Source organism: Glycine max, chromosome 17 (assembly GCF_000004515.6).
Source record: "Glycine max cultivar Williams 82 chromosome 17, Glycine_max_v4.0, whole genome shotgun sequence".
Taxonomy (NCBI): Eukaryota; Viridiplantae; Streptophyta; class Magnoliopsida; order Fabales; family Fabaceae; genus Glycine; species Glycine max.
Window position 1 is genome coordinate 14,482,066 of NC_038253.2, and position 20,107 is coordinate 14,502,172.

At 32.6% G+C, this 20,107-nt stretch overlaps 1 protein-coding gene across 1 annotated transcript; it reads right to left on the minus strand.

Moving 5' to 3' along the window:
* Positions 1 to 1,456: 1,456 nt before the first annotated feature.
* LOC100819937 (peroxidase 50) lies at positions 1,457 to 5,355 on the minus strand. Its single transcript, XM_003549970.3, has 4 exons — positions 4,803 to 5,355; positions 4,085 to 4,285; positions 3,505 to 3,670; positions 1,457 to 2,133 (listed from the first exon to the last, which is right to left on the minus strand). The coding sequence occupies exons 1-4, from the start codon at positions 5,019 to 5,021 to the stop codon at positions 1,742 to 1,744; spliced, it is 978 nt and encodes a 325-aa protein (XP_003550018.1). The 5' UTR covers positions 5,022 to 5,355; the 3' UTR covers positions 1,457 to 1,741.
* Positions 5,356 to 20,107: the final 14,752 nt, after the last annotated feature.

The window sequence follows — 20,107 nt, forward strand, 5'->3', positions numbered from 1 at the left end:
TATTGGTGAGGTATTTGAAATATTGGGGTGTCAAAATACTCGTGGGGATTTATTTTTTGACATGGTTTTTCAACATCTCCCTTTCTGTTTGTGTATATGTCTTACTGTCAGCCATATTGTGGCATCCTTCATGATTTTTGTTGAATAGTTTCAACCTATATGAATCTGCAAATGCAGCATGCCATTGCACCACATTATAAGGTGAACAAACCAGATCGGTATGCAGATGATTTGTTAAGACTACCCTCACCTCACCTACTCAGGTTGGCTCAACTAATGAAGGGATTTTAGACAAAGCTCTACACATACGAAATGCATGAGTTTTGAATTTCAATTTACCCTTGACCCAATTTCAATTTATTCCTTTGGTGATTTCCTGGGGTTAATAGACATAATGATTGAGCCTTTGTGGCTTGATTGTTAACATATTATACTTAATAAACCAAGAAAGCTTCGTTCATCATTTTTATTATTTGATCTTTTGGCTAAAAAGATGCCAATACGTTTTTGTCCTTGAAAATATCATTTGTTTTGATGTTGCCCTTGTGTTTGTTTCCCCACCCCACTTTGAATTTTATGCTGTGCTTCTTTGTTTGTTATATGTTGATGGCCAACTTTATGGTAAATACATTTGAAGTTGTCATTTTCTTATTGTGGGCGAAGTTGTTTTTTTATTTCATTTAATTTTGGGGTGATGTAATTGTTTTTGTTTTATATATATAAAATAAAGGAGTCTGAATGTGAAGATAAGATCGTTCCCATGGTTTTGAAATCGATTGAAATGATACTTAATACAGATTGGTCTCCAAATATTATGCAGTCTTGCACTTGTGTGCGTTGTTGTGTTATGCCGTTGTGTTCGTACGGTGAAGTTGAATATTTCAAGCGAACAATTGCAGGAAAATAATATGTAAGAATATTGATAGTGGATAAATCAACAGCTTTCAATGCCTATCAAGAAAACCTAAATTAAAATGAAAGGGAATACGTTGTTAAATCCTATTCATCTACTGTGTGCTTGGTTAGAAAATGGAGGCAGTAGAAGGAAGTTAGTTGTCAGTTCTTTATTCTGGCTGAGAGTGGCATAAAGACAACACTTTAACTATTCTTAAAAAAAAAAAGATTTAGCATGAGTCTTTTAATTTTTTTAATGATGTTATTGTGTTGATGATTAATTTTTATCAGAAAATTTGACTGATTACCTTTAATGAGGTTCTCTTCTCTTAACTATGTTTTTTTTTATTTACAAAATTTAAACTTGAGACTATATTTAAGGGAATCGAATTCAATTAGACTTTTAATTTAAATAATTGCAAATGCAAGTTTTTATTAAATTACATATATTCTTAATGAAAGTTAATATTAAAACAATATTTTCAAGTCATTATTTGATCTAAAAGTTTAATATAAATGATAATTAAAGACCAACAGAGATTAAAGTAATCTAAAATCCATATTTAGTGATTTCCCCCTCTGGGTAACATTTATTTATATGAACAATTCTAAAAGTTCGAATTATTTGGAAACATTACAACAAATAAAAACTCAACCTTACCCTTCCTTTCCCGAACATCCAAATTACAACTCCCGAATTATTCGCAAACAAATTTATTAACAACAGTCAATCTAAACTACCCCGTGCAAATTCCCCGCAATAAAATTGCAATGTGTGTGTGTGTTTTGTGTTCACCTCCAAAACATGCACTGTTTGCGACTTTCTACGTACAACTAAAGCCTTAACTTAAAGAACAGAACAATCGGTACGAATTTTCCCATTTCTCGCAGTCTTAACTCCAACACGACCCAATTTGGTCATAGCAGCCACAAAGTTGGAGTTGAAAACGTTGCTACTAGAAGCGAAGGAATTAACTGTGTTTCTGGACCTTGGGTCCGTGAAGAGGATTTGGTCCGAGGTAAAGAGGCCCTTTCCTTGTTGAAGGTTTTGGTAATAAACGTTGTCGAATTTACGAGGAGTGGTTGGGTCCATGTTGATGGCAATCCTAGGATCCACGTTCCTTGGGCACATTTGTTGCAATTGGGCTACGTATTGCTTGTTCAGTGTTGGGTCCACTGGGGTACTGTATATTCTACTGGCGAACTTGCTGCAGTGGGAGAATCCAAGGGTGTGCGCACCTGCAACAAAAAAAAAAAAGGGACAATTAGGCACGTTGATGGATGGAGGAAATAAGTGTAGTATTTTGTTAAACAGTGTCCTAAAAGTATTATTAAAAAATTTGAAAAAAATATTTATTATAAAAATTATAAAGAAATGCAAAAAAAGTTATAAACAAATAATTTTATACATCTTAATAATAATAATAAATTCTTTTATTATTTAACCATGTTTAAAAACACTTGTTAGCATTTAGATAATCACTTTTGATAAGGATTTGAGATCTGAACGCGAGGCTTCGTTTTCTGGCTGCTGTTTTGGCTGTGCAACTTGAATGCAAGCTCACAAGCGTTAAGCTCGGTTTTCTATGTTGTTTGATTCAGTGGCTTCTGATTCACAAATGACTGTGTTTTATTATATTTAATACACGAATCTCTTACTACTACTACATTATTTTATCGTTGTTTGAACATTTATAGAACAAAATAATGAAAATCATGTTTCAAATATTTCAAAATAAAATAACAATTTTAGATTTTAAAAAACGACTGTTATAAATTTCACTTTTAAAGATAAAATTTAGAACAAGGTCTTCACATTTATGCCATCAAGTTTTTTTAATTAAATGATAACAACTGAATGTTTATTTAAAACTGTAATTATTTAAGGATTTTAACTTCTACATATTTAAATACATTTAAGAATTGACGTTTAGGAAACATATTATTTAATTATTACGTCAAGGATATAATGAAAATTAGATCACAATTAAAAACCGTTGTTAAGGAAACTGATTTAAATTTTGAGAAATTATTAGACAGCAAACGACTATTATGATCTTTATAAATTTCTACATAATATATAATTAAGTGTTATTAATTTTTATTTATAAATAAAAAAAGTATATATCATATAAATATTAACTAAGACTACAAACACAAGATTATCTAAACCACCTAATAAATTTTCTCTATCAACCAAACAACTTAAATGTGTATTGTGCCCCTCTCCTTAGAAATTATTATATGAAATGGCATCACTACATATTTATAGTTTACTGTTTTTTTTCAAAAAAAAAAAACAATTAAAGCTTTTAATTTATGAAAAAATTGATAAAATTAAGTATTAACAGCCATAGATTAAAGGAGTCTAATTTCTAGTAGTGTCTCTCCCCCAACCACCTCTTCTTTTATTAAGCCTAATTAATTAACCAAACGGCCTTAATTAGCGTGTACTATTTCGCTCGTGAATCATTATCTCCTCATTTGACTATACTTTGCAATAACATAAATGAGAAGATACATTATCAAATATCAACCACTCTAACAAGGACCCAAGAACGTGCACAAACGCAAATGGGACCCATTTGCAAACAGTTGCACGGAGATTACCTGAGAGAGCAATCATGTCAGTTTGGGTGAGGCCGTTTGCCGCAAACAGTGAATTCAATTGGTTCAAATTGTTCGTTGGCTGTGGAAGCCTCCCATTCACATCCGAAGTTCTTGAAACTAAACCATCAAATCTTCCCAATTCAACCGTGTATGAAGGTCCACCAGACTACACACATACCCCCACATGCGTTTGTTAGTTCATTTTTTAACCAATCTTCAAAGAAATTAACTTGGATAAATGCCCACTTTCTGAAGATGTGAAGCAGTAACAATTTACTTTTCAAATGTGTGAAAAATGTCACAATCATATAATTTTGATTGTTGTACTTCCTACGTGCTAAGTGATTAAATAAAAATTATAAGAGAACATAAAAAATTCATGTTAATGTATTTTAGGTATCCTGATAAAAATATTTTTTCTTTTAATTTTATAATCAATATTTTAAGAATATTTATTAACTTTTGGTGTTACACTTTTAAGCACCAAATTCACCATTTACCTAAAATTAATTCCTAATCCCAAAAATTAAACTATGTTTTTTTTTTCTCACGCGAATTGGAGTGTTATTGAAGAACTAACCAGTGCAATAACATCACGGGTGGCCAAGGCCAGAATATCAGCACATGAGACTTTGTTTCTGCACTGAGGGATGGCATCTACTGCAGCCTTTGCTTTGATCACTGTGTCAAACCCATCACCCGCCAAAGACAGGTTGTCTGGGTGATCCTTCTCTGCTTGGTTGTTTCCGGTGGATGCAATCAAAACAGAAGCATCACAACCCTTTAACACAGCACACACAAAAAAATTAGAACACTGATCAGTTCAACAAGAAATAATCAACAAGGCTTTTAAAAACTGTTTGCGACTGCAATTTCAGTCGCAATGTCTGGATTTTTATACTTTTTGCCACCAATCATGACTGCAATACTATAAAAAAAATAAAATTAATTAGTTACTAAATTTAGTAATGGAAAATTGTTTTTCCCAATTACTAATTTTGTGTAACTAAATTTTAGTGACAATTTTTTCAAAACTTTGTAGAATTTGTTTTGTTATTGATTTTAACTTTAGGAAAACAATTGCAGCTAGCACAGTCTTGTGCAATGTCAAGGATCCCGATGAAACTGCGAGCGTGATTGCAACAATTGGCATTATGTGGGTATGCAATTGAGTTATGGATTGGATGATTAAGAAAGAAAAGAAGATGGAAAAATGACGGTTTTAATCACATCTACTAATAAAACTAACATTCTAATAAATTAATACTTGTCATTAAAAAATAAAAATAAAAAGTTACCTGCACAAAGCAATCATGAAAGAAGAGACGAAGGGTGGCTGGGACGGTGACAAAGGTTTGTTGGAACTTCTTGGTAACGGCCTGTCTAACGATGCTTTCAAGATTGGGGCATGTTTTAGCATAGTGGTTTGGACTGAGCTGAGCAGAGATTGGGTGTAGATAATAAAGGGACAGTGTTAATGAGAGTGACCACACAAGTAGGAGATTAAGCCGACCCATTTGCTGCGTTTTGCTGAGGGATTGGAGATAGAAATTAAGGGGAAGAGAATAATAATGCAGTAGGTTAGGGTGGCAAATTAAGGAAGTACTGAAGAATGGTGCTTAAGTGGAAAAGTATGAGGGAATATATAAGAGAAGAGAAGCTACTAATTAGTAAGCGTGGGACATGACTCACGAGCTAGATAGCTAGCCAGTTGTCTCGAATCTTTTCAACGTTGTTTTTTTTTACAGCAAGAAAGAATAGTATTCTTTTAATAATAATGGTAGGCTCCGAAAGAATAGTACACTGTTGAGGTTGGCTGTGTCTGTCTATGGCCGCCTTCAAATAACTTGTTCAATCTTTCTTAAATCAAATTAATATATATGCTTTCAGATAGGACCAGGGGAGGAGGTTATGTGAATCCTCAATTCATAATTTCTATAAAGTTGTCGATAAAGTTAGCGGGAACGTATCACACTATGTTTAGTTTGTGGATGAAAACATTGTAATACGCGTTCTAATTAATATAGATTTATTGTATGAGAATAAAAGTAAGAACTCTGATTCTTAGCAAAATTATTTTTGATTATCAAAATTGAAAATCAAACATGTACTTAGGATCCGTTCATTTGCAGTTTAAAAAAACAAAAAAAAAAAATTATATTTATATATTTTATTTTAATTCAAAACTTTTGTTTTATTTAATTTATTCTACCAAACGGAAGAGAGAAAGGAAGGGGCTGCGAAAATATTGCACGAGATGAATCTAGAGATGCGTTCACGTCAAGGTTACTTTCGTTGGGCTCCGCATGGCCCCTAATGTAGTAGAAATAAGTGTATTTTCTTGTCTTGTTAGAGTTGTTCTGATCAAAGTATGTACACGTTGTTGAATTGTAATATATGTGCGCTCACAGTTTTAACGAATAATCAAAATCTATGATGATGGTTAGGAATAGATCACTTCCACATTTTGAGGACATATCAAAATAATAATGGAACTCTGGTGTTCACTCTACGGGGAACCGGACTAGGATAGTGAAGAAAAGGAAAAATTATATATTTACGACAATTTTATACATTTGTTTTTTATTATTAGTATCGGTATGCATTGGCTTTATTTGTGATTAGTTTTTGTTATAGAATTGATTGATCATCTTTCATAAAATCTTTTCATAATCACAATTTTTATCAAAAGACTTAAATTTAATATCTTATTTTAAAAATTGACTTCAATATCATTTGAATAAATGAATTTTTTTTATGAAAACTCTTTTTATAAGTAGAAGATTAATAAAAGTCTAAAGATTTTAATTTAATTTCGTGTATATATTATTAATTTGTTTTACTGATAATCATTTTAAAATCATTATTATGACTCATTGTAACTAGATGTCCCTATATATAATTTTTTTAAAATATTGTTATATTTTAATTAAATTCAATAACTAACAAACTAAAAGATAAAAAATAAATTATAAAAAGTATCATGGAAATTATTAGCAATAGTCTGTACATTGACAATCTAAATAACTCACAAAGATTAATTTGGTAAAATTCTGGGTAGATGCATGAAAGTTGGTTTAATAAAATATTGGGTAAGATGCATGAAAATTTAAGTTTCATTCTCATTACCACTATTTCTTAACAATGTAAATAAATTTATACGGTTATTTAATTACAATTTATTATATATAATAGATATTATATATTTTTTATAATAATTACTTTAAAAATTATTTATATCATAATTTTTCATTGATTAATAACATAAAAAATTATACCGATTATATATAGAAATTATGTCAACATGTCAAAAAATCTCATATTACTTAAGAATTGAAATAAGTGACTGTTTATAAAATATCACCCTTCTTCTTTTTTTCTTTTTTTTACAGTAAATATCATCAGACACTATCTTTTTTCTTTATAAAAAAAATGTTACTAGTTTTTTTTTTTTTAAAAAAATAAGACTCTTTTTCAGTTTTATTTGTAATTTTTTATAAGACTTTTTCAATTTGTATTTTGTATTAATTATTTTTTATCTCTCTTGTAAGAAGACTAACACACATTTATTAATTAGGTATGAAAACAATTGAGTGAAAATACATATTATGAGTCCAAATAAACTTAAGGATAATTTTGATAAAATAATATACTAATTATTAACAAATGTAATGCTATCAATTACATTAATCAAATTCCTTAAAAGGTGTGAAATAATTAAAAGAATTACAGATGGAGTAATCCTTGAAGTGATGTCTTTTTTAGTTTTTTTTTTGGATAAACATTCTATTAAAAATTACATAAAGGGCCATTTTTGTATTTTTTTTAAAAACAAAAGATCAAATTACAATATAAAATAAAGATAAGAGATCATTTTGTACCTTTTAAAAAATAAAAGACAAAATAAAAATCTATAATAAAGATAAGGGACCATGTGAATATTAATTTACCCAAAAAAATTATACTAACAATATATAAATTATTTTGGTGTATCAAAATTCTTGTATTACTTAAAAGTCAAGATCAATAACAATTTATAAATACTTCCTTCCTTGACCCATGATGTCTAATAAATCGTGGCATCTCATAAAGTACCAAAGCCAATCATTAACCCTATGACTAAAGTTTGGAACATAAATTAAACTCTTTTTCATCTAAAGGCTGGAATTTATTTTTTTATTTACAAATAATAATTGTTAATTATTAATTTTTTATTAACGGAGAATTGAGCCCACGATCTTGTCTTCTAAATTGAATCTATAATAAGGACCAGAAAAATATATTGTAATAAAAAAAATTTATAACCGAGACCAGTTGTTTCGAAACTGCATAGGATTTATTTCCACCGAGGAGCCTTATTTGAATCTGGAAAGTGAGCAATGACATACAGATTATAATATTTTTCATAATTTGCTTTTGATACAAAGTACTATACAGGAATGCTGAAATTTTTTTACGTAATTATCTAATTATATCCAGTGATAAATTTATTAATTTTTAAAATAATTATCTTAAAGTAATTTAAATAATAATTTATGATTAAACGATGATATAAAATTATTTTACATTGTTAATATATAGATATTTATTTTTTTGTTTTTTATGTATTTTTTCATTATATTTTTATTTTATTTATTTACTCTTTTCTTTTTCTTATCTGTCGATCTCTTAAATCGTATGACTAGTTTGACCCTCCAGTAGACACTGGTCGATTCTGTACAGTTGGGCAGTAGATTATTTTATAAAAGATAGGATGGGGAGAATCCTCACGGCATGTGATTAGAGAAAAGACATTCACCTTGGCAGAAGAAGAAAAGCAATGTTTGCTTGTCCAAGATTTGGATCGGGTGATTATTACGTGAGTGTAGTATATATATATATATATATATATATATATATATATATATATATATACCTGGGAGTTCAATCCGACTCCCTGTCATTTATTTTGCCTAGGATTATATTTCCCTATTTGGATAGATGAAAATAAAAATATACCAGGGTAACTTATTTTAATTCTGTTTAAATATATTTTTTTCTAGTAAAATTGAAAATCTATGTTTTTCATCTTTGTAAATTTTTAGTATATTTTTTGCTTTTAAAAATTAAAATGTGTAACTTTTTTATGTCAAGAACAAAGTTTGAATATTTGAATTTATATGTATAATTTTATTTTTTTTACATTGGTTATGCATAATTATAGATTCGGATACAATCAAAACTTGTTCTATACTAAAAAATGACACATTTTAATTTTACAAAAACGAAAAATGTATTAAATTTTTTGCAGGAACGAAAAACATACATTCTTAATTTTATGAGAATGAAAGCATAATTTAGCCTTTATAATTGTTGTTGTCGATATTACTACTACTACTATCATATTACCATAACAACACCATAATTGTTTGTTGAAGCAAATAATACAAAAAAAAGGATCAAATTATATTTTTAGAAATTTTAAAACTTTTTTTAAGATTGTAAAACATGTTTATTGTCGGATGAATATAAAAAGATAAACGAAAAAAAAATAGTTTTCTTTAGAAAGAAGATGTAAGATTTAAAAATAAATTCAAAACTCTTTGTCCTTTCTTCAGGAAAAATTCATGCTGATAGGATAGGGTGTCCTTGTACTTCAACAAGGAAGTCTCTTCTTTCATCATAGCAGGTCTGTAACAATTGGGTTGTTAAGTCAAAAAAAATATTTATGTCTGAAAGGCGAATCAGGACTCCTAATGATTTTGATTAAATGCAAATAAATATAAATGATAAAAGTTGTGTTGCTATCAGATCATGATTAGTCTCTATGCGTATGAAGTTTTCATATGATACGCTCATAAGACGATCTGATATAATATTTAAGTCATTTATTTAAGACCTTCATTTAATACTCTATGTTTGAGATTCTTCCATGCAGAAAAAATTATCCTAGGATCGGCCAAAGTCTTATGAAGAATAAAAGAAGCCCACAATCCGTAAGACATTGATCTTCATCAAAAGGCATGCATTGTTATTGTAGACCTACTATGATGAAAGGGTTGCATTTGTTTTTAGATCTTACATCTTCTTTCTAAAGAAAAATATTTTTCTCATCGTCTGATCTTTTTATATTCATCAGACGATAAATCTGTTTTACAATCTTAAGAAAAGTTTTAATATTTTCAAAAACACAATTCAACCCCCCTTCTTGTGTTATTTACTTCTACAATTTGGTATTAGAGCTCAGCTTTTAAGGGTAGAGCACATAACAGTGTGTAGAGGAAAAAAATCCGAATGGTAAATCACCAACGTTAGTTCATTATTGAGGGAGCATCTCTGACAAGACCACCAGACTTCACTGCAGAAGACTACCCCTACTAAAAGGACAGGATGGGGATGTACATCAAGTCCACCCAATATAGAATTTGGCTCATCATCATTAATGGGGATATTCCTATTACCAAACCTGAAGCTGAATGGAGAAATGACGATCTGACCATTGTGGAACTCAACACTAAAGCCAAATATACTCTGACATGTGCCCTATAAAAAAAATGAGTACAACAAGATCTGCAAACTGAGAACTGCTAAAGAGATCTGGGACTCATTGAGTATAAACAATGAAGGCACCGAAGATGTCAGACTGAGGAAAGCTGCAACTTTGACCAGACATTACAAACGTTTCATCATGAAGGATGGAGAGTCTGTGAACAACATGTTTTGAAGACTTCAAGTTCTTCTAAATAATTTAAAGGCTTTTGGACAGATGTACTCCAAGGCTTAGATAAACTTAAAGGTGCTGGACAACTTTCCCAAGGTGTGGGAACCTAAGATCACAACTATCCAAGAAGCAAGAGCTCTAAAAAATCTTTCATGGGATGAGTTGTTAGGAATCTTGAGAGTCCTTGAAGTCCACCTTCAAAATAGGGAGAATATGCAAAATAAGAATTTTGCCGCCCTCTAGTATGAAGAGACAAGCTTTAAAAGAGAAGAAAATAAGAGCTTATCCAAAGCTCTAAAAGTGCAGATGCAAGAATCTAATGGATCGAACAACTCTGATGGATCCACAAATGATGAAATGACCCTCATGACCAAGAAGTTCAAACAAATGATAAAAAAGAATGGAAAGTTTCAACACTCCTACAGACGTATAGATTTTAGATTCAAAAATAAGAACAATAAGGAAAGCAATGAGATCATCTGCTTTAAGTGCAGAAAACTTGGACATCTGAAGGTTGAATGTCCTCAACTAAAGAAGAAAAGATAAACTGGGGACAAGAAGAAGAAAAATCTGATGGTCACCTGGGATGACTCAAACAATGAGAAGAGTAGAAGTTCAAATGATGAACAAGCCAACATTTGTCTCATGGCAGATACAAATGATAAGGTCAAGGTAAAAACCTGTTCTGAATTTGATGCCTCGTCTTGTGCTTCATCGGATGAAGAGAATATGACTTATGATGTTCTTCTTCAAAACTGTCATATGATTTCTCTTTAGTGAAAAAATTTTAAAGAAAAATTCAAAGCTTTAGCTTTTGAAAACATTGAATTAAAGAAATCAAATGAGGATCTAAAAAAGAAGATCCAGACTCTAGAAGAGAGTCTGAGCCTGGCTAGTAAGACTGATGAAACTTCCATTGTTGAAAAACTAAGGAAAGAAGTAGCATTTCTTACTAATGACTTTGGGAAGTTCCCGGAAAGTTCAAAGACTCTCACCACTTTATCAAAATTGCATCAACATCCCCACGATAAGTCTTACCTGGGCTTTGAAAAGGGAACAACTTCCTTCGAGTCATTGTCTGCTTTAGACAAATGTGACTTCTATGGTAAATCTGGATATTCCAAGTTTAGATGCATCCATAAGAAGAAATAAATGTGTAAGGGCACTAACTATGTTGAACCCAAAAAGATATGGGTACCAAAACCTCAAATAGTGTTTGTTGTAGATATCCTTGGTAGGAAAAGGCCAAGGTTTAAGTTGGTATAAGGACAATGGTTGCTCACGACACATGACAAGGGAAAGGTCTATGTTCCTAGACCTAAAGCCACATGAAAGAGGAGTAGTTGCCTTATGAGGCATAGGTAAGGGAAAGATCTATGGTATAGGTAAAGTTGGTATTCCATCTCTAGCCTTCATAGACAACATCTTATAAGTTGAAGGTCTAAAGTATAACCTACTTAGCATAAGTCAATTTTGTGATAGTGGTTATATTGTTTCCTTCAACAAAGACAAGTGTATAGTCAAGACAGAAGATGACAAGTCTCTCTATACTTCTAGACGACACAACAATCTGTATGAGATTGATCTGATAGACCTCAGTCAATAAAATGTAACATGTTTGTTATCCAGAGAAGATGAAAGATGGCTTTGGCATAAAGGACTTGGGCATGTCAACTTAAAACATATTTCAAAACTATCTAAAAAGGATTTAGTTAAAGGATTTCCCAAGATCTGTTGGAAAACTCATATTCTCTGTGAAGCATGTCAGCAAGGCAACCAAATCAAAACCTCTTTTAAATCTAAAGATGTTGTTTCCACTTCCAGACCTATACATCTATTGCACATGGATCTATTTGGACTAACTAGAACATTGAGTCTAGGAGGAAAAAAGTATGGCTTTGTCATAATTGATGACTATTCAAGATATACCTGGGTATACTTCCTTGCTCATAAGAATGAGTCTTTTAAGGTCTTTGAAATATTCTATAAAATAGTCCAAAATGAAAAAGGTTTTTACATCTCTTCTATTCGGAGCAACCATGGAACTAAGTTTAAAAATGCTGAGTTTAGATCATTCTATAAAAAGAATGGTATTTTCCATAACTTCTCTACATCAAGAATACCTCAACAAAATGGGGTAGTTAAAAGGAAAAATAGAACTCTGCAAGAGATGGCTAGAACTATGCTCTGTGAAAACTCACTTCCTAAATACTTCTGGGCAGAAGCCGTTAATACAACATGCTATGTTCAGAACAAAATATTGATCAAACCATTGATAAAAAATACTCCCTATGAATTATGGAGAAGAAAAAGACCTAACATTTCATACTTTCATTCATTTGGATGCAAGTGTTTTATCTTGAACACTAAAGATCAACTTGCTAAGTTTGATTCTAAAGTGGATAAAGGAATTTTTCTTGGGATTTCTAATACATCTAAAGAATATAGGGTTTTTAACACTAGAACTTTAGTTGTGGAAGAATCCATTCATGTTGAATTTAATGATGGACTAACATCTGATAAGAGATTATTAGATCTTAAGGATGATTTTACAGATATGCAGATGAGATCGTCTATACATCCTAAAGAAAGATAGGTCAAACAGTCTAAAGAAATTCTTCCTCAGACTGAAGAATCTTCAGATCATAAGCCTCAGATGAAGGACTAGAATTTTTTTCATCATCATCCACAAGATTAGATCATTGGAGATCAGACTGAAGGAGTCAAGACTAGATCATCATTCATAGATCTTGCTTCATGTGCGCTTGTGTCTGAAATAGAGCCTAAAACCATAGAAGAAGCTTTGACAGATGATGACTGGATTATTACGATGGAAGAAGAGTTTCACCAGTTTAATAGAAACAACATATGAACTCTTGTTCCCAAACCTAAATACAAGAGAATCATTGGAACAATATGGGTATTCAGAAATAAACATGATGAACAAGGAAAAGTGGTAAGAAACAAAGCTAGGTTAGTAGCTTAAGGCTATAACCAGTAAGAAGGTATTGATTTCACTAAAACCTTTACTCCTATTGCTAGATTTGAAGCTATAAGAATCATGCTTGTCTTTGCTGCTCATGAAAACATAAAGCTTTTTCAAATGGATATTAAAAGTGCTTTTTTAAATAGATTTATTGAAGAGGAAATGTATGCCAGACAACGCCCTAACTTTGAAAATCATACACTTCCAAACCATGTTTTCAAACTACAAAAGGCTTTGTATGGCCTAAAATGGGCACCTCATGCTCGGTATGACAAACTAAACTCTTTTCTTTTAGAAAATGGATTTATGAAAGGCAAAGTACATACAACTTTCTTCACAAGAAAAGTTGGCAAGAATTACATTATAGTTCGGATATATGTTGATGATATTATCTTCCGAGCTACTAATGAATCTTTGTGTAAGGACTTCTTTGATCTTATGAAGAATGAGTTTGAGATGAGCATGATGGGAAAACTTAAGTTCTTTTTTAGGCTTCATATCAAGCAAGATAGCAAATGAATCTACATCCACTAACAAAAATACATTGAGGAACTTCTTAAGAAGTTTAAAATGGAAGATGCTAAGCCTATGAAAACTCCTATGCATGATTCCAAGCCTCTAAGCAATATGAAACATGTAAACCAGTAGATCAAACGTTCTATATACAATTGTATCTCTTCTATATATGACCTCGAGTACACTTGACATTATGCATAGTATATGTTCATGTGCTAGATTTCAATATGATCTTCAACAATCACATTTAAAAGCTATAAAAAGGATCTTACAATATCTAGTAGGTACTACTAACAAATGTTTGTTCTATAAAAAGAAACAAGATTTCAGTTTAGTAGGATACTATGATGCAGAAGACAGAGTGGAAAGAAAGAACGCAAGTAGAGGATGCCACTATATTGGACCTTCTCTGATATCTTGGGCAAGCAAGAAGAAGAACTTCATTGCTTTATCTACAACTGAAGTTGCTACAAGTTGTTGTTCACAGCTGCTATAGGTAAAGTATCAACTAGAAGATTACTCTAGTTTTGAAAATAATATACCAGTATATTGTGACAATACTAGTGCAATCAACCTATCTAAAAATTTTATACAACATTCAAAGGCTAAGCATATTGAAATAAGATATCATTTCATTCGTGATTCTATGCAAAAAGGTGGTTTTGATATAAAGTTTGTAGACATAGATCATCAATGAGTTGATATCTTCACTAAGCCTTTTTCTGAAGAACACTTCATCTATATAAGGGAACATTTAAATATCAATAGCTTATTAGATTAATGAAATACTTATTTTCAAAAGATTTCATTGTCTTATTTTCTTATCATTAATCTGTTGGACTAATGTTTGTTGAAGTGTACAGACGGAAAAGGAAACATGTTAACAATGACAAAAATGTATTAGTTTTTATTGAGAAACGTGTGCCATAATTTTTCCATGATTGAAAAATAGTTTTCAAAATATTTAATGAGATTTGATCCATTACATCAATCTCTCTCTCTTCATATTTTTTAAAAACTATAAAAGGAAAACGCTAGCACTTGGGGAAGCTCTTGGAATTTTGAACTCTCAAAAGTATTTGTGTTTGTGCAAATCATCGTCTGAGAACTCATAAAACTGAAAAACTTTATCTCTTTTCCTTCTCTTTAAAACTCTTTGTGAACAATGGCACCTCCAAGGAAGAACGAGTCTTTCAACAATCCCATCATCAACAACGTTGAAGATGCCAGTCAAGCTTTCCCTAAAGAATGGTTTATCCCTGGGAAGTGAATAAACTTTCAAAATCTGAAGGAGGAAGGTTTTGACATGAAGGGACTCTTTGACAAGTTTGGTTGGACACTCTTTCTAAAGAAGTTTAATACCTAGCATTATGGCCCATATGCCCTCTTTTAGGGAACAACAAGGCAAGATGGAGTCAACATCAAGGGGACTGTTGTTGAGACTTAAGTGGCGATCTCTCCTGCCACTATTGTTGTTGTGTCTGGATGTGCTCTGGATGGTCTGACCATGAGTAAAGACTGAGAGAAGTAGATAATCCAAGAAACTATGGACAAGTTTATCTATGGAAAACCTCAACCAGATAGAGGTGACAAGAAGGCTCTCAACACCTTCTTAAGGATAACCAACTTGACCTATATGTGTAGGATGATCCATAGTGTTTTGTTCAACATAGTCTTGCCTAGGGTTGGCTCAAGAGACTATGTCAGCAATAAAGATCATTTCGACATCTAGTAGATCATGGTAGGTAAAAAGGTGAACCTACCTGAGATCATTTTTTTTCACTTCATGTAAGCGTTCAAGTATAGGTTCAACCCCAAGGTGAAGAAGAACCATATTTCTTATGGAATGCTCTTCACCTAGATCCCGTGGCTTATTGGAGCAGAGGTTTCTTTGATGGAGCCATTGTCTGGAGCCACTTAGCTAAAGAAGGATACCTTCGTGAAGATGGGAATTGCTGAAAAATTCCTTGAGTATGTGAAAAGGCACATAAAGAAGAAAATGAAGAAGAAGGTTATTGAGACTCATTTGTCTAATTTTCATCAAATGATAAGAACTCAAGCAAATCCTTTGAATCTTGATCTTGAGTCTAGAGCGTCTTCTCAACAAATACAGGGGGAGCAAGTCAAGCCTAGCCAACCCAGATAGAAACTACCCACCAAATGAAAAGACCACCCTCCATCATCTAACTTTCAACCCCCATCTTAAACTAAAAAGACAAGAACTTAGCCTACATCCGACCCTAAAAAGAGAAAGAGTTTAGACTCTAACTCAGGCCATACACCCAAACCCAACAAACCTACCATCAAAATAAAACCTTTCTTATCTCAACCAACACATATACCTTCACCATCATCTTCTTAACTTGCTCAAAACCCTGAACCTTCCTAACCTATACCAACCACATAATCATTTAAGGTGGAAATCCTAGAAATAGCTACCCTTGTACCCTCACCTTCCTTCCTAACCAACACCTAAGCCTTCTTCACCCCCTCTCAGCAAGGTTGAAGTTGTTGCCATTGCCAAGGCCAAGCAATGCTCTCTTGCAAATGCTAAAAAAAGAGAGCAAAAACAGAGAAAGCCATGAAAAAGAAGGCACATGAAGAAGAAGCAAATAAGGTTGCCACCCTTGAAATACAGGCTTCAAAATAGATTCTTGAAAAAATCATTATTGAGTCTCTGAAAATCTTAACAAGGGAAGAAGAGCTAAGACAAACAACTATTAGTGATCAAGTACCTGATGAAGTGGTGCTTGAAGTTGTCAAAGTTGCATCTGAAGAAGAGATGCAGAAGGAGAAGTTTGATGCTAGAGTGCAATCAACCTTGGAAACAAGTGCTAAAATATTTTCTACAACGTCTACTAAAAAGAGCTCTAACCAGCTATTGCATAAGAAGAAATAGCTAAAGAAGAAAGAGAGGCTCTAGATGTTACAATGCTTTAGTCTGTCATTGAAGTGCCATTGCAAGGGTCTAAGGTTGTTGCTAGTTCAAACTTGATTGAAACAGACCCTAGAGTTGCACCATTGCACTCTCGTTTAGTCATAGTTGATGATGAGGCTGTTGTTGATGCTCTACTTGCTCAACCTATGTTAGAAGCAGACATATCAAGACTGAAAGGCATTTATGGAGCTACTGAGTATGTCTCCTTCAATGAAATGAAGATTAGATTGGAAATCAAGAAGAGAGTGGAGACTGATGCTGCACCTTAACTCTTAATTAATATCTTCAACAAATTGCATCAACATCTGAGCAAATCAAACAGAGACTCAACTAATTGGTTGCTACCCTCAAGATCTCAACCTCAGACTGAACTTGAGCCAGTGCCTATTTCAGATTGAAACGTCAAAATTTACCATAGCTTCATGGGATATAGGTTGTCTGAAGGGAAAACCAACAATCAAGCATGGAGAAAGAAGATGAATATAGGCACCCAACGCTTGGACCCATAAATGTAAAAGATTGAGCTTCAAAAGTTAAATCTGGTCAAGCTTTGGAAAGAAGGAGTGTCAGGGATTGATCCCTTCTCTTATTCATCTTTTGAGACCCATGAAGAAGAAGAGTTCCATGCTTTATCCAATTACACTTGAAAAGCAAGTCTCATAAGGGAATTTCCCTCAAGGAATCCCTCTCCTTAAAACCTCAACAACATCATCTTCAAACACACACTGTCTGAAAGGAAGGTCTACCCTTCAAGAGCTACAGTCTGGAGAAGCAAAAAGGTTGCCTCTGATGAAATGCCTTTTTCCACTCCTCTAAACTTTCAACAACTTCTCGATCTGATGGCTACCTTCAACGCAGTCCTTCCCTAGAATTGTGCAAAATTTGGGGAATCCTTCTACGCAAAAGACATCTACCTTTAAGATCCTGAGCTAAGTCCAACCTTCTTAGAATGAGAATTCACAGACTATGGCCCGCAATTGCATTTTTGCCTAAACCAATATAGAGAAGAAATCAGGACAAGGCAAGTTCCCTTTAGACGACTGCAACGACAGAACATGCATTTTTCTTTCATGATAAACTCTCAATTTCCGTGTCTTGCACACTTTGGAACTACGTTCCAATTAGCAGTGGACAATCCAGTTCTGATTCCTAAGGCAGACTACTACAAGGGCAAGGAGAAGATGATTGAAGATGATGAAGATGCACCCCCAACACACTAGGTTAAAGCATGACCACGCAGGCTCTTCAAACATGAAGTAGTTGCTCTACATCAAAATCAAGAACTTACAAGTAAAGAGTGGAAGCTCTGCAAAGGTATGATAGACTTGGTGCCCATTGCTCTGGTCTAGAACTTGAGGAGAAGCCACCATCAAATGGAGTTCATCACAAGACAGGTCGTTGCTTTTAGACTATCAATCACAATCCCTTTATGGTTGATTGACCTTTCCACCATGTCTGTCAATGGAAAAAAGATTTTTTTTTTGTTTTGAGGATAATTTCTCATTTAATTAGGATTCTTATTTCACTTAATACTCTTAGTCTTTTCTGTAGAAGCAAAGCTTCATGCTGAATCAAAGGTGATTCAAAGGTGTTTTGATGATAACAATGATGATAACAAAAGATGATGACAAAGGTGATGACAAAAAGCTCAAAGATCAATCAAAGAACAACTCAAGTAAATCAAAGATCAATCAAGAATAATTCAAGAGTTCAAGATAAGAATCAAGAAGAATTCAAGACTCAAGAAGAAAGTCTAGAGACAAGATTCAAGGTTCAAGATCTCAAGAATCAAGATCAAGATTCAAGACTCAAGATTCAAGAATGAAGAGAAGACTCAATCAAGATAAGTATTAAAAAGTTTTTCAAAACTTTGAATAGCACATGAGTTTTTGACAAAACCCTTTACCAAAGAGTTTTTGACAAAACCCTTTACCAAAGAGTTTTTACTCTCTGGTAATCGATTACCAGATTGTTGTAATCGATTACCAGTAGCAAAATTGTTTTGAAAAAGTTTTCAAATTGAATTTACAACGTTCCAATTATTTTCAAAAAGTTGTAATCGATTACAATGTTTTGGTAATCGATTACCAGTGCCTTTGAACGTTGAAATTCAAATTCAAATGTGAAGAGTCACATCCTTTCACACAAAAGCTTTGTGTAATCGATTACACTTATTTGGTAATCAATTACCAGTGACTGTTTCTGATAAATCAAAAGATGTAACTCTTCAAAAGGTTTTTGACTTTTTCAAATTGGTTTTAAGTTTTTTCTAAAAGTTATAACTCTTCTAAATGGTCTTCTTGACCAGACATGAAGAGTCTATAAAAGCAAGGCTTTGTTTTGCATTTTAAAATCAATTCATTCTTTCATACTTTTTACTTTTTCAATCAATCCTTTACAAGCCTTGAATCTCTTTGAACTTCTTCTTCTTCTTTGTACCAAAAGCTTTCTGAAGTTTTCTAGTTTTCCAAACCTTGAAAACTTGTGCTATTCATCTTTTCATTCTCTTCTCCCTTTGCCAAAAAGAATTCGCCAAGGACTAATCGCCTGAATTCTTTTTGTGTCTCTCTTCTCTCTTTTCCAAAAGAACAAAGGACTAACCGCCTGAATTCTTTTGTGTCTCCCTTCTCCCTTGTCAAAGAATTCAAAACGACACAGTCTGAGAATTCTTTTGATTTTTCCCATTCCCTAATACAAAAGTGTTCAAAGGACTAACCGTCTGAGAATTCTTTTGTATCCCCATTCACAAAGTATCAAAGGTTTAACAGCCTGAGATATTTGTCTTAACACATTGGAGGGTACATCCTTTGTGGTACAAGTAGAGGGTACATCTACTTGGGTTTGACTGAGAACAAGAGAGGGTACATCTCTTGTAGATCAGTTCTAGTGGAGGGTACATCCACTAGGTTCAAAGAGAACAATGGAGGGTACATCCCTTGTGGATCTTTGCTCGTAAAATGATTTTTACAAGGTTGAAAGAAATCTCAAGGACCGCAGGTCGCTTGGGGACTGGATGTAGGCACGGGTTGTTTCCGAACCAGTATAAAAACTCTTGTGTGTTTGTTTTCTTCTTCCCTACTCTTTTACTTTCCGCTGTGCATTTAATTTCCGCTTTTACTTTCTGTTAAGATTCTCTTCTACTCCTCATTCTCTTAACAATTTAGTAAAAGCCTTAAAAGAGTAATTTTTTAATTGGTAAAGGTTTATGAATAATTAATTCAACCCCCCTTCTTAATTATTCTGAGGCCACTTGATCCAACATTTTCTCTCAAGGTATACAAGGTGTTTTGAGAACTTTGTATCTTTACAAGATTTTATAGAAAGCTTTCCAAAAAAAAATGATTTGCATAGATGATTCACATCTTGTTTCTTCAAAGTTTCTTCTATATATAGCCTTCATCTCCAAGTATCCATTGCCTCTCAACGGTTGAATTCTTCACATTGTTCTTTGTCTAATGTTTTG

Excerpts from the sequence above, each read along its gene's own strand:
- LOC100819937 (XM_003549970.3), bottom strand. The coding sequence starts at position 5,021 with ATGGGTCGGCTTAATCTCCTACTTGTGTGGTCACTCTCATTAACACTG. Across the intron at positions 4,286-4,802 it reads TTCATGATTGCTTTGTGCAG|GGTTGTGATGCTTCTGTTTT; the intron begins GTAACTTTTTAT and ends GCTGTGTTAAAG. Across the intron at positions 2,134-3,504 it reads TGACATGATTGCTCTCTCAG|GTGCGCACACCCTTGGATTC; the intron begins GTAATCTCCGTG and ends TTTTTGTTGCAG.